The sequence below is a fragment of the Cydia splendana genome, chromosome 11 (genome assembly GCF_910591565.1).
Source record: "Cydia splendana chromosome 11, ilCydSple1.2, whole genome shotgun sequence".
NCBI classification, from domain to species: Eukaryota; Metazoa; Arthropoda; class Insecta; order Lepidoptera; family Tortricidae; genus Cydia; species Cydia splendana.
This window is the reverse complement of record NC_085970.1, coordinates 342,571-358,806: the sequence shown is the minus strand read 5'-3', so window position 1 is coordinate 358,806 and position 16,236 is coordinate 342,571. Positions and strand designations below refer to the sequence as shown.

Sequence of the window (16,236 nt, the reverse complement as noted above, 5' to 3'; positions counted from 1 at the left end):
AGTAAATAAAAACAAAAAACTATATTCATCCTTTTCTTTTGGGTGCTAGTACTAGTGTAAGTCAAAGATAGTATGATGATTCTCTCTATGTTTGAAATGAGACAGTCCTTTGACAAACTATGGTAAAAAATAGTTGTGAATATCATGTACATTTTTATTACAATTTCGAAATTCAAATGTTCTTCCTAATCAACTCGGCCACTAAACTAACTGATAACTTGGTATCCGATCCGCTAACTCGGCGAATGAATCGCCAATTCGCCAACTCTCCGAGCCGAGTCAACGCTATCAAACTGCTACTAAGGCCATTCAAAAATAAACCTTAATTCGAGAGCCCGAAGGTTCTTATATGACAAACAATACATTATGACTTAAAACTTTATGGGAAACAAAGGGACCCCTTTAATTTCACGTAATGTCCGCATCTAATTTATATATGTCCACAGTAAGCAAACAAATGAATGATAAGAAAAGACAGACAGTGCTGTGAGCGGCAGGTGGGGCGAGGCGAGGGGCGAGGTATAGGTAGGCTATGATAGGGTCTCGGGCGCCGCGCCGGCGACACTGACGGACCAGCGCGGCGTATGTATGAATTTCGCGCCTTTTTAAATATATTTTACTATTACAATGCAAGCTACACACCGAAATTTCTTATTTTCCATAATATGGCTGCGTATATTATTTTATAGTAATAGACTTATTTTTACAGACTCTAATTCTATATTAGATATTATAGGACAAAAAACGCATATTAATTCTAAAGCATATATCTTATTCTTCTAAATTTTTAGCTTGCCTATTAACTTAAGAATTTAGATATGTTGTTGTGGATTTATTAAACTTTAATTCAATATCGACAAAATAATAAGCTAATTTGTAGTTTGACTAAGAAGCACGTTAAAAAAATTTCTAATAATTTTACATTATAAAGCGTCATACATATTATAAACGATGGAACTTAAACATTGCACTTTAATTCAATATTAAAAAATCATTACTAAAAATATATAAATACCTAATTTATATCTAACGCTCGTTCTAACTTTTCGTCATATTTTACAAATATGCTTAAAAATATGTCCCATGTCAGATAAGTATCACTTTTTCATCTTTAGAATTATCAAAACTTTTAGTGCAAAAATCCGGTCCCACTATTGGTCTATAATAGCCATCGGTGCAAGTATAATGAACTCATTGATCAGCTGATGAAAGCACGTAGGCCTTGTAGTGACAATCAACAAGCCATTGTTAGGATAGTTTTAATTTATTGTCGTGACGCTAACATTTTGGCACGTGGCCGAATTAAAAGTTTTGTTGAATGGAAGGAAGCCGCCATACAAAGCGCGTAGTAAGCTTATTGCAGACTATTTTTTTTAAGGCTCAACCCATATAATAGACTTTCATAAGCATTTTTTGTCTTAACTTATCTTTATATAGCCGGCACCGTAACGCAGAAGGTTATAGTTTCGACCATCAAGAAAGATACCCGAAACGAAAGGTAACTTGACAATGTTGTTATAAAGCCGAGAGGAAACTTTTTCAGTGACGTTTATGTTGTTGTATATTGATATTGTAAGCGTCCTGAGTCAATTTATTTTCTTCTTCCTATACACAAAAATCAAAGAAACAGGCGAGCCGCTGTTAGCTAAGGCAAATTGGTAATCGATAACAGCTGATACCGATAAATTATGCAAAGATAACGCGGCCCTGAAACCAAACAAGTCTACGTCGATTATACAAAGAAAAACTACGTTTTAGTGTATGAACTGTATGAGATATCAATACTGCGGCGGAGTACCGAAGTTGCCGTAGGTATGGTCAGGTCAGAGACAAGAAAATCTAAGGCTTAAGCCGAAGAGGAAGGGACAGTAAATAAGACACCCTCCGTGTGAATGTCACGCCCTCGCCTCTCGCCAGACAAAAAAAAATTAAAATGAAAATGAAGGACTCGGAGCAGGCTATCTGCATGGAACCAAAGGAATTCAAATCACTACCCATGAGTTATCATACCTCCTACCGTCCGGTTCAATATGTACCTGATAGTTTTGGTTGTCACCTGACGATATAGTATGTTACTATAGCCTCCCGAGTCCCTAAAGGATTTAATCCAAATCAAATTTTCAATTAAAATGGAAATACAAGAAGGTTCCAAATTCAAAACTGGGGGACTCAGGAGGATAGGAATAAGAATGTATGTATTTGGCCGCTTTGACTGTCACTATCTAATTGATGCAGACAAATCGAAGCAGTTTAATCGCACAATCATCGCTAGTATCGATAGCAGCTGTTATCCCTTATATATCTGGCCCTGAAACTACAGTCCGAGCTGTTTGACGTAGGGTACGGCGTACATCGATAAAACAAAGAACTGCGTTTAGTGTTACGGAGAACCAATATTACAAAACAAGCCCCTCATACTTTTGAAAGCTTGGGTAGGTTCTAAATAAGCTTTAGTTCTAAGTGTTTAATATTTCAGATGCTAAAATGACATTTCTATTAGCCAATTCAATACCCAATGACCCTGCTTTTGTAGGTATCTGTGTTGTATTGTCAGCATCAATAATAGAGTATGAAATACGCGCCAAAAGTATCTGTCACACGCGATTATACTTTTCCAAATACAAATATATCTTGAAGGTTCGCGTTCAAAAGTTTGATTGTTCTACATTATTTCTCTTTTTGTTAAGATATCAGAATATTATAGACACTTTTGACGCATAGTCCAAATACGCTACTTTTTGTTGTAAAATTGCCATAAACTGACCTGGGAAATAAAAACAAGTATACAGGGTGTCCCTATCCATTGGACAAAATGATTTGGCCGAAATGTACATATGCATTAGGGTATTTAGAACCAGTATACAAAGTATCATAACAATCGGTGTAGCGGTTACAAAGAAATTAACAAATTACGATTTTTTTACTATGGAGCAACCTGTATGTGTTAGTAGCTCCTGAGGTAATAAATAGTATGAAACCTTCTTCGACCGTTTTGATTATCTTTTTTATTTATGACATTAATAAGATTCTGACTTTTGACAAATGTCATCATTGCCGCACATTTTGAAACAAATTGTCAAAAGCACTGCCAATGATTAATACAGTATGTTTCTTTTTGTTGTCGATTATTGGAAATAACTTTTGTTTGATAATTTATTTATTTTATCTTTTGTTCTAATTAAAAAAATATTACCGTTAGAGCATTTCTGAGAAGTAGCCCTACGTGGGATTTCAGGGTTTGTCCAATGGCTAAGGTCACCCTGTATAGGTACTGTAGTGTAAGAAAATTGGCAAACAGAAAATCCCTGTATAAAGCACATCTGACAATGACAATTGACAATACAGTCGAGTAATTGACTAACTTTTCATGATTAATCGTTAATCACAACCATATTGCATATATTTTTTGCACAGCCATGTCTGTCCTTGTACGCACAACATTGCCAAAACGAGCGTTGTTTAGTTTGCGTGTAGGTAGGGCAGAGGCCTGACATGACAGCCATTCATGTAGGTACCTCTCATTGACGGCCTTTGTCAAATAATGAGTCACTGGTGGAGTGGTGGTCACACAAATGAGGCAAAAAGCAAAACCGTGTGTTGTGTAGGTAAAATCCATTGAACTCTTAACTACAAACCTAATTAAAGAGGTAGGCTATTAGGTATATGTAACAATTAACAAATGTGGAAACCAAAATATTAGTGGGAAGGATACTGACTTCCGTAACAAACTAGATTAGTGAGAGATAAGAACTTAGCCTTCGTTTGTTTAGAGCTATTTCACTGCGATCAAATAATGAGAATCAGAATGTCTAGACGGCACGAACACGACTCGCCAGTCGCCACTGGTCTGGTGTAGACGGAGTGGGGTCGAAGGAAAGGGTTATCACGTCATCTAAATTATTGGGCAAGAAAGGTTAAGGGCAGAAAAGGAATCTCTTTCTTCACAACAGTACTTACAGACCTTACAGTTGAAGGCTTAAAAGACTTCCGTCAAACAGTTTTGTGAATTCCGCCCACACACACAATCACACGTAGTACTAGGTAACTAACATTACACTATTATAGATTTTAATGCACCTAGAAAACTAATTAGGGATCGACTCTAAAAATGAGGAGTATTTTCAAATTCGTCAGGATATTTTTTATGTTCGGAAGCGATTTAGATAGTAGGTATGTATATTTTTGTTTAAAATAATTCCTAGTCCTAGTTGGTCTCATTATGGTACTATATAACGATGGGATCCTGAGATACCAAGAGTAGCGAATGCATTAGGTCTAGAAAAGCACCATTTAGTGAAGTGGAACTGTTAATGAAGACCATAAAACGTAACTACGAGTATCATGAGATGCATTATAGCTAGTAAGTAGGTCTAGGTAGCTAATGATTTTATGACCCTGCGGTTTTCTGAAGTTTTTTTTGTTAAAGGCACTAAAGGCAATACCTTAATTGGCCACCGGTGGACCTTGTGTATTTACAATAAGGCCAATAAGGTTACCAATTTTCAGTTAACAATATGGACGATGGTACAAACAGCAACACTCCTAACTGTACATCGGTGGCCCTTATTACAAAAGGCATAAGTTTCACCGATGTACAGTGAACATTGTGGGCGATGGCACTAAGTTACAAATGTTACAATGTCTTGCAAGGAAACGCAAGCCCTCCTCCACTCCACGGCCGTCTCCTGTTTGCACTCGCAGACTGCACAAACACAAAGCAGCACGTTGCGTCAATGTTGACTTGTCAAGAACAACGCTGGATAATATTTGCGTCTCGGAGTGTCATATTATCGTTAACAGCAACATAATGGCGTGAGGTAATGCTGAGATTTTATGTACACTTTGTTCAGGTACCAGGTACCACGTAATGAGATATTGAGTATGAATGGTAGCAGAGCTCATTGCTAGACATGCATTAGGTGTATTAGGTACTTGAAGTTAGTCAAGGCTTAGGTTGGCTGGTGGTGCTGGGTTTAAATTCGAACCCCGATTATGATATATTGATATTCATTTATTTACGCAATTGAGGACAAATACTTGATCTATGCATTTAAGCAAGCCGAAGCCGAAACTCATTATTTGAGTGTACCTAAGTCATTATACCACAATTTATTTAGGTACTGTTTTCTCCAAAATTGGAATAAAAGCCATCTAAAGTACGTCGTCGGATCAACGCGACAGGGGTCGTGCGTAAATTCTCCCTTCTATATTACAAATAATGAGCGGATAAGGGGAGAGGCCTGTGTTTAGGGTGGACAAGTCGCATTATTGCCATTCGTGTCAGGAATACGAAAATAAGCTAAAATCCGGCGTTTTGTCTTATATGGCTCTTGGTTGTTAAATTATGGGAAATATATTTAAAAGAGTTTAATTTCGAACTGAGTCATTATAGTGTGTTTCATTTCTTACAAACCTTAGACCTGTACGTCGAAGCAGAACAGAAGATGAGTCAAATCCATTCCCACACTGGTCACAAATCTACTGCCAAATGTGTTTCTTCAGGGATTACCCGTCCAAAGTGCTTTAAAAATGTTTGACACTGTGTCTAAACTCACCTGTCCTCTAATAGTCAGTTTCTTGCAATCCTTAGACAGCAGATCCCTGACATCTTCTAGATACAGCTCCACATATGAGCAGGACACAAGATGCGTCACATCCCGCGACGCACTGGTCTCAATATGTTGCCATATATGTCGGAAGGCGCGCGGTATGATGCCCTCGTCCTCGGGGGTGCCTTCCATGGTGTGTGTCTTGCCGGTGCCGGTCTGCCCGTACGCGAACACGCAGCCGTTGAAGCCGTCCAGCACGGACGCCACCAGTGGACGGACCTAGACAAAACTACACATGTCAATGGAACAAAATTGGCACTTCAAGCTTAGGATCCCGAAAATTAAAGAGAAATAAGAGAATTGCTACACATAAATAATACATACATCATGATGATAATTGAACGAGGAAAGAACTAGAGACTTTTGATGTTTGTAAAAAATAGTCATACCTATCGGCTAGGGCTAGATTACAAGTATCTGTATCGACATCTAATATATAATTTGATAACGTCGGCAGCAGCCTGCCGTTTGAGGTGAATAGTGTTAATTTTATTGGTATACTTTAGTGACTCTAATGTATACGGTCAAACTAATGTGGCTACGGTAGATTTGGAGTAGATAACATTCAGTTATTAATTTATTACACATCGCATAACCTACTAAATGTGCTAACAGCGTATAAATTCCTTTTCGAGATCTCCCTTGACAATTTTGCTAGATATAATAATTTCACAGAGTGTCACATATATCGCCACAACGCCATAAATAGTGTTTACGTTGGCATCATGACGTAAGCTCAATAAGTGCATGGGGCACTGGGGCCTTGACTCCATCAGATCTAACACCTTGCAATGGCTAGGTGTGGGCATGAGATGATTACTATTTCAAGAAAAACAAACAACGTTTATAGTGGTAATACCTAGATAGTTCATATTTATTTAGATTAAACAATACATCACAAAATAATGAATTTATACCGCAGCATCATCAACATCATACAATACAGCTACACTAGTCAGCTGCCCGCTGCGCACGCGTCTCTTAAACTTAAATCATCAAATAAAGCACTTAAGTAAACTGCTCATTGTTGCACTACAGATGTTTGTTATTTATTTTTATTGTGGCTGCAAGATGAGTAGACACCGACTTTCAAATATCAGAAATATTGCCTTGACCAATAATAAGATATTAATGAACTGTTGTAGAATACTGAAATTAAACTAGCAGCAGAATGAGATAGCTGCAGACAAGGCAGGGCGGTTGGACAGATTGGGGCAATCGAAATCTCATATCATAATATAATTAACAGATGTCGGATTTCAGGGGGCAAACTTTAATGACTAAGCTAGAGCTAGCGAGTTCTTTACTGGATAAACTCAACTGTCGATGCTTTTCTCATAGTTATACAATCGCTTCTGGTTTATGTTTTCAGGTAATTTCATATTATTTTGAAGTGTCTGTGATATAAAAACAAGATTTATGATTTAGATTTAAGATTTAGCGGTCGTTTCGTTCTTCGCGTACTGGATTTATTAAAGGGCAACTCTTTGAAGTTAGACCGGTAGCCAAATAAATTAGTCAATTAAGTAATGTATGTATACCTAAGCCTCGCTTGGCTTTCTAGACGTTCGTGCCCCGAGGTCAGACGTCTAGCGCCTTATCGTGACGTATTCGTGACGCATCGCTTAATAAAATTTATACACCCTCGAACGCTATTAATCATTTTATTTACATTTATTTTACAACATACAACATCATCATTAGGAAGTAAATACTAGAAATATAGCCTACTATCTTCTGCCCGCGACTTCGTCAGCGTGGAATGATGATGATTGATAATAAATACCCTATATCCTTACCCGGGCCTCAAACTACCTCCAGAGCTTTTTTTTGCATTTATATTATTAATTGAGATATTGATTTCTCCTATATTAAAAAACTATGCTATTCTGCTACATTAATAAAGGGGCTCTTACACTGCCTAACACTCATCCCTAACAATGGCATACTTAGTGTCGTCTTTAAGCAACATCGAATACTTAAGAGGTGTACGGCGCGGCGGCGAAGTTTCTATGGGCTAAATTACACAAGTCCCACCCCCACCCCACCCCACTAACTTTACTGCAAAGTAATTAAAAGCCTTCGGTGGCGACATTGAGTCCGACAGGCTGCTGCGTGGGATGACTTGAGACAAAGACCGACTAACTACAGTCCTGCTACACCTCACCAATCAACTGAAACAAACAGTGACCGTCGATATGATTTACCAGTAGGTAATAAGTACATTTCATGTTCAACCCCACTAATTGCAACGTTAAGAAAAACTATCAGCGCCGAAATCATTTTTTTATGTGCGAATAAATTTCTATGCATAACTTAACTCTGCAGCTTGCTGTACACTCGCAACACCAGAGAGGTGCGTTGCCGGCCTTTGAGATGGGAGTAGGTTTTTTCGTAGTTTGAAGATCGTATCGGTCCGGAAACACTGCGGGTGACAGTTCATTCCACAGTTTAGCTGTGCGAGGCAGGAAGTTTCTGGAGAAACATACAGTTGAGGACAGTGGTGAAGACAGACAAGATCATCGATTCAGACAAGGCTGCACATAGTGCACATGCCTTCCGGGATGAAAACTAAAACAAAAGACGACTGTCCTGTAACACCTGACCAAACAACCCATGACCGTCGATATTGATTTACTGGGTCTCTTCGCTGGTTGGCTTTACTCGATTATCATAACAAAAGGTAGGTAGGTACGCTATGGTCTGATGATACGGACTTGATTGTATCAGTATCCGGTTGATTTCTACATTTTACTTCGTTATCGTCTTGTCGTGCAAAACCATAAATATATCACAATATCACCGAAACGTTCTTAGATAAGACTGATTTAATCTATCTGATCTAAAAACTGAATAGTTTTTCAACTTTTTTCATGGAGCGGTCTATGATTTTTGCTTTAATTTACAAGAGGTTGAAAAACACTGAGTTAGATAAAGTATCATTAAGCTACCATTGTTCTCGACTTGAATAGAACAAAGTGAGGGGGTGTCATTATAAACTATAAACGTCATATTTTCGTAGAAATTTGATATTAACGATGACATTTCCACACTTTGATTGCAAATTCCATTAAGAGTTACCTTGGTCTGACTCTAGGACTAAGTAGATAGTTCAGTCGTCGGTACATAGTTATTTTTTTAGATTTCTGTTGGTGTCACGCAGCTTGCGCGCGTCATGTGCCAAGATTCACGACAAGGAGCAACACTCGTACAAGAAAAAGATTAGTGCAATTGTGGCTTTCATTATTTAAATAGCTAGTTTCGAGGAATTTATACAGTAGAAAGTAACTGCCAAATTTATAAAGTGAGTACGCGTGCGAGCGTCAACCAAATAAATGCTCTCGTTGGTCGCGGGTGAGTAAAGTTGGGCGCCGATGTACCTACCTACATACTCTAGATGTGAGCTCGACTCGAGATACTTAAGGGCCGGTAAAGAAGGACTGCAACTTGTGTGGGAAGTGGGAACTACACGCCGACGTTGCAGTTGGGTTGGATTTTTTTTTTACCGATTCAGTTTTTGATCTATTTTCAAAATGTCATAGCCATGACCGCTGAAGTGCGCTGTGCGCTAGCTCTACAGCTTACATAGCCACTTAGTAACTATGCGTTACCGGAGCACTTATACTGGCCGGTTGAAGTAAGCGCTCGGCGGGCGATCGGAATTTCGCCGCTGAAATAGCCAGCGTATGCGCAGATTTCAGCAAAAAACTGCAGTGACGAATGCTGCCGGGGTGCCGCGCTAAGTGGACACAGTGAAATGAGTAATGTATTTTACATCTCTCCATAGAAACTGCTGGTCACAATGATAAAATCAACTTAAAAGAACAATTGTACTTAATTAGTATAAATAGTTTATTTACCAGAAAATATCTGTGATATAACAATAATACGTGTAGTTAACAGATAATAAAGCCACGGATAATGTCATTAGGTACATTGTCATTTGTCAACGTGACTTGCTTTGCGAAGTTTGCCTGAACAATGAAGGGCTCTTGTACAACATACTCGCTAAAAGCAAATATTATTCTACTCGCAAATCTTCGTAATAACTTGTACACCACTCACTAAATGTAAAAAAAAACTACGAAAAATGTCTTGTATTCTTTAACTCTATCACTTGAGAACCGTTTGCCAATAAAAAGCGGTACGTTTTCATGGATGATCTAACCGCCGCCGTCTCCTCTATTCAATCAGCTAGCCGAGGTCCGTTACTTTGTGATTGAAAACATCTACGTGCTCTGTTCAATGAATTCCGAATTGACACCTATTTATCCAGAAATCAGTAGAAAGAGTTAACTGCATAATGATTTCGAATGCGTAGGTATTACGAGTATATTAGACATATGTAGGTATAGGGCCTAGGGCCTTTGCCAGAGTCAGTTAGAGGCAGAAAATATTAACAAAATTACGTAATTTATACGTAAAGTGCAATTTCAGTTTCGGGGGGCCATTTCGACTGCGGGTTAATTTCAACTAATCGAAATATCTTCCATGTTTTACATTATTAACTACATACGAGTATGTAGAATGCCATATATGTCCAGATAGCGAAAAAGATGTGTATTGTGCGTGACTCTAGCTATAGTCGTATGGTTTTAAAATGTCGGAATCCACTTGAGAGATTACCTGACGATGAATGGCATTGTTATCTTTTGTTAAACCAAACCGCTAATTACCTGTGCAAAATGAAATGCAATAACAAACAAGATCTTTACCGCTTGAAGAATAGATAGAGTTAAATTACAATAGCAGGTACCTACTCGATATAGAACCTTTTGGAAATTAAACATGACTACATAAACAAACACCTGGGCGACCAGGGCCTAAATTGAAATTATCCCGCAGTCGAATTTGCCCCCTGCATCTTACATTATTATTAGAAAGATAAAAAGATTGTCCTCCTACTTGCCAGTCCGCCTGGCCGCCTGTGACCACGAACGTAATGTCACGTTTCAATGAATGAATGAATGAATTTATTTGCAAGAGCCATGGTTAACGTCAGGCCAAATAATAAAAGTTAGTGCACGCGAGTAAGTTCCGTTTCAGTTTTAAATTATGTAATAGATATCTTAAACCCAGCAAAGTCAGTAAAGTTTTGATTTCCAATTTAAAGGTTATTGAATATGCAGCTCCTACAAGTTATACCAACAGTCTGTTCCCACGCCCAGTTATTTATATCTACTCTTTACACCAGCGTTCGGCAACAAGCGGACCGCGGGCCGCATGCGGCCCGCGAACCTCTCACTTGCGGCCCGCGAGCCCCACTGGCTATTTTGTATGTAATATTGTCAAACAACAATGTCTGATAAAGTCACACATATTAACAAAGGTGCGGCCCGCGTCAACTTCCTTAACTACTATGTGGCCCTTGGCTGCTAAAAGGTTGCCGACCGCTGCTTTACACGATGGATTTTATACACGAATAAAATACATCTGATTTACTCCGATATTTGTATCAACACTGTAGAGCAGATTTTATACAACAAATTTTATTTTAGAGTCAGAAAGAGAAACAATACTCGTAATGTATGCGAGTCACGCGACTGCGAACCTTTCAATCCTTAATTCTAAAAAAATCTAGATACGTACATAATTATATAAAAACACAAGGTTTCTGGAGGTACAATTTAAAATAGGTAATGTGATTAGTGGACTTGTTTTTTGCTACTAATTGAGCCTATTATTATCATTTGAATGTATGCAAGCAAATTTTCCAAAACTTTAAGAAGCCATCACCCCACACTAGCGTCTTCCAAGCGGCGGCAACTAGTCAGCTCTATGGAAAATGGTGCCGCTGCGCAGTTGCGGCAACGTTGCGTCGAGCAGCAGCCATAGAGTTGCTACAAGACGCCGACGCTCGGGGGTGTGGTGTCTCTCAAGGGCCACTTGCGCGTTCCAGGGTTAGCCAACTAACTCGGAGTTAACCCTAGGCTAATCCTAGAACGCGCAATGAGCCTTAAGTGATTAAGGGTCCTTACCATTTCATCGTAGATGGTCTGCGTGTCAGCGTTTGCGTCGTAGACAGCATCGTATGTGAACAGCTTGTCCTGGCCCTTGGGGTTGAGCACTTGCACCGCGCCTCGCTCTGGCCACACTTGCACCACCTGCACACGGATAATAGGTTACACACTGTTGGTCGTTGATATTTGAAAGGTCTGACAGAGACAGAGATATGTGAAACCAGGGGTTGCGGAAACCATGACCCGTGCTTACTACTTGGAGATTCAAAAACCTTAAATGAAGTTAATTTCTTCGTAAAGCCAAATTCAGTATAGGTACTGTACTGCAGGTTTAGAATTATCTCAGGAATGACACCGATTACAAGTCCAGATGCATTCTAAATAACAGAAATTCTCTAACAATGTGTGGGTCAGTATAAAATGCAATAACCCCCTACGTCACTTAAGGTGAAACGTTGGGGTTGTGTAGTGTAAAAGCAAAATCTATTGTAACTATTTTCTAACAACTAAGCAATAATTTTGTTTCGGTTAGTTTCAATTGAATTATTTAAAAAAAAAATTTTTTTTTTAATAATAATCCTTCACCTATCAGTAGATTATTACTAATCTTAACGAATCCACCTTCACCATCCGTCTGTCAATCGGCGGATTCATGTGTTTAGTTTAATTAAGTTAAGGGTACCATTCGGATTCAGATTGTACCAGCGTTAGTGCTGCAGTATTGCGGTGTGACATTGCTGCGGATTGCAATGCTGTCGCAAATGTCGAAAATCCGGGCAGCAACATCGAGTTTCATTTTGCGGCAACAAGGCATTACGTTTCGATGCTACTACCGCACTGGTGTAGTTTGAATCTGAACGAAATAACTTAAGGATAAGTAAGGAGTATGGGATGCGGACGGAGAACAAAACTTATTGATTATAAGTGAAAGATTGCATATTTGTCTTGAAATACACCGCATGCGTACAGCGCAGCTGTAGCAGCAACGGCAAAGCAGTAGCCACGTTTCAGAAATATATTTACTCGCCTCTGACAATGACAATAAGGTCGCGTACCTAAATATATTTTTGAAACGTTGTATTTTGTAAAGATGTCTGTGAACTCGACCGTACTACAGGGAGCAGGAAAAGCCATGCTGCACTGCATCACGCATGCGGTGTGGTCTAGTCTCTAGTGCTTCGTGATATACTCTCACCGCCAGCGGTTTACTATTACAGTCCTAATTACTCATCGCTAGTTATAATAGTTAATTACGATTGTATAACTAATGGCTTTAACCATTAACCTCCCACGTGTTACGGCGAGTACCAATTATAAATACATTAGTGAGTCACTGACAGTTACACGGTCTCCCTGGTGACAGTATGTCTATGATACTCGTTTATCGCTCGATAAAGACGTGATAAAGCATTCGACAAGAAGGTGATTCTAAGTTGTGTTATAGGGCTACATTTTTTACATGGATTATGAGTTCTTCAAGTAGGGTTTCCTCAAATCATTCGATTAGAAAAGCGAACGATGACATTCACCATCAGAATAAGTGATCGCGTACCTTCACGAAAAACACAAAAATAAATTTAATTAATTTCAGTGCTCTTAGAAATCATGTTGAGAATATTTCAGATGTCAAAAAAGACGATAAATCATGTCTTTATCACGCTATAAACGCCTGTCTCGGGCCAAAATCGCGTTTGACACGTGATTAAAACAAGACACAGCATTTGTCTCTGTGAAATAATTATGCTATGTTGTTTTTGTCACACTACACGCGCCTTCTGAATAATTAACCAACACCGGACAGTCATAAACTCATAAAACACTCTATGTATTCAAATTTGAGAACAAATCAAATTACATATAACCTATTTATTGTCAGTGATGAACCTTGATACAGTTGATGTTGATACCATGTTGTTAGTGAGTGACCACAGTTAAACCTTATGGACAAATGTTACGCCTTATAATGTATGTTAATTACTTATTATAATCTAGTTCTAGTAGGTAACAGTGATGGAGCTTGACACCGAATTAGTAAGGGACCAGGACCGGTCTTTGTGGATGAATCCTACACCTTACAATTAACATTTGTTACTTATATTATAATGCGAGAGCTGAGCGGTAAAACCCGATAAGTCCAGACATTTTTTCATTTAAACAAAAACTCCAAACTTCAACATTTCAAAAGCCATTGCTCGGGTTTGTCCGCTCAACTCTCCAATTTGTCAGTGACCTTGACACCGTGTCAGTGAGTGACCATACTTTACTGTTTTTCTTAAATCATAATTTGTCAGTAATGGATTTCCTTGAGACCGCATTAGTGAGTGACCATTGGTCAAACCTGCAGGGGTAAGTCAGCCTCTTGGAACTGATCTCCAGTTCCTTTCGTTGAGAGACGCTCGTACCATTTTTGATCAGTCGGTCTGACTCGTCGTTTCTTCACCTATAGGGCACCAATTGTGGAAAAATACAGATCTGAATTACATACTCAAACAATGCATAAAGGTACAGTCAAGTGTGAAAATATGGGTGCACTCATCATACTCAAAAATATGGGTGCACTCTCATACTCAAAAATATGTCCCATAGCTCTTATGTCAGCGAATTAACAACTATGGAACATACTTGTGAATAAGTTGTAGGTACCCATATTCTTACACTTGACTGTACAAACATAGTTTAGTTGTATTTAAATTATATGCGTTTTTCACAAAATTCACAAATATTTACGCATAACGAGTACAGTTAATATAAGAAGAGTATAACAGCCTGTTGTGCATTCAACTGCATTCTGCTACTGTGACAATTATATTAAGAATTTTGAAATAACATTAATTATTGTCTATCTACATCTACATCGTCAAACATGCGTGAAACCAGGTTAGATTCCAGGCCTGACAAATGAGAGAATTAAAAATACGTGGCGTGCATTCCACACCTGAGTCAGTTTTTTATAATAGACTGCCAACATGTGAAAATAGATGGACCGCAATACGAGTACAATATAACATACATATTTATAACCGGCCCCTATCGCGGTTTTAATAGGTATCTGTACTTTTTGAGACCATAAAAGTCTGTCTGTAGCTATTATTCGGTAAATTCATACAATTTTTTTTTTTACTTTTATTGCAGCTTACAAAAGTTTTTTTTTATAGGTAGGTACCTATTCTCAACCTAGAACTTGAACATACAGAAACATATTAAATTGCTGCGCCATCTGCATCAAGTTTTGCGTGGGTTTTATCCTCAGTGATTTGTTTTTTAGGGTTCCGTACCTCAAAAGGAAAAAACGGAACCCTTATAGGATCACTCGTGCGTCTGTCTGTCTGTCTGTCTGTCCGTCTGTCACAGCCGATTTTCTCCGGAACTACTGGACCAATCAAGTTGAAATTTGGTACACATATGTAAGTTTGTGACCCGAATACGGACATGTAACGTAAACAAATGAATTTTAAACATGGGGGCCACTTTTGGGGGGTAAATGAAAAAATGAAAAACAATTTTTTCAAACTATATCATGTTACATATCAAATGAAAGAGCTTATTGTAAGGATTTCAAATATTTTTTTTTATAATTTTCGAATCAACAGTTTAGAAGTTATTCAAGAAAATAGGCAAAAAATGACCATTCCCCCCCTTATCTCCGAAACTACTAGGTCTAAAATTTTGAAAAAAATACATAAAATAGGTCTATACCTATAGATGACAGGAAAACCTATTAGAAATGTACAGTCAAGCGTGAGTCGGACTTAATTACAGTTTTTAATCCGACCCCTACGGATTTTTTAAAGAGATTTCACTCACGTTTCACATAAAAAATACATTGTTAACAGTGCCGGATTACTTATTTTTTCGATTAATCATTTTAAATATTTAACGGTCTTACCTACTTACGAGTAATTGTAAGGTCAAATTAAAAATAATGTTTAAAAAAAATGTTAAATTGAGAGCTAGCTTAAAGTTTTTTGTACTCGTCGACTTTAATGGTTGAATTAATAAAGACTTTGTAACCAATAAGCAAAACAAGCACGTGCTTAGGGCACCACGTTCAGGAGGGGCACCAAAATGCCAGGTTGAAAAAGGTAAACAAATTTTAAAATTAGGGACAGACACATCGTTTTTACCACACGATTTTTTTTAGCTGTCCAAAAGCTAATTTGCAAAAATAATGGCGCGTAATTCTTTGGGAAACAATCGGTAGCAGTAGAAGAGTCGTGATTACATGCATAGATTCGATTTCAACCCACTCTTTTGCGGTTCGGTGTTAGGTCTTATGCGAGGCCTTCTGCCTTAATTACACTTGGGCGTGGATCCAAATCCAAGCTTTCCTCTTTCGCAGCTAGGCCTACTGCCTTTCTCACACTTCGCCAATTCAATTCCAAGCTCTGCTTTCTTGCATATTTTATGCATGAAAACAACCTCGAATATCGAAGCCTAAGAAATATCGAGCCCTATGCGAAGCTAGGCTGATAGAAAACTGTCCCATCCCTTCTCTGTATGAAATCCTGGATTCGCGCCTGGTTGGGACTAAAAGTAAAATTGCGTTTGTATATCGAAAAATTTTCGCGCTCGCTTCGCTAGCGTTTTCAATAACTTTAAGGTATGATAAAGGTGACATTCGGGTGGCGACTGCAGCAACATTACTCTGTTGCAACGTTACTGCTGCA

General features: G+C 38.4%; 1 protein-coding gene across 2 annotated transcripts in view; it reads right to left on the bottom strand.

Annotated features, from left to right (window-relative positions):
- LOC134794704 (kinesin-like protein Klp68D) overlaps window positions 1–16,236 on the bottom strand; it is a 55,291-nt gene that overhangs the window by 30,935 nt on the left and 8,120 nt on the right. The window contains exons 2-4 of one of the 2 annotated variants that reach the window (XM_063766482.1): window positions 13,908–14,009; window positions 11,588–11,713; window positions 5,556–5,828 (exon numbers count right to left, since the gene is read on the bottom strand). In XM_063766482.1, the coding sequence (XP_063622552.1) occupies window positions 5,556–5,828; window positions 11,588–11,713; window positions 13,908–14,009 (501 nt within the window). The remainder of the gene's footprint in view (window positions 1–5,555; window positions 5,829–11,587; window positions 11,714–13,907; window positions 14,010–16,236) is intronic. The other variant, XM_063766483.1, reaches the window with a different exon arrangement.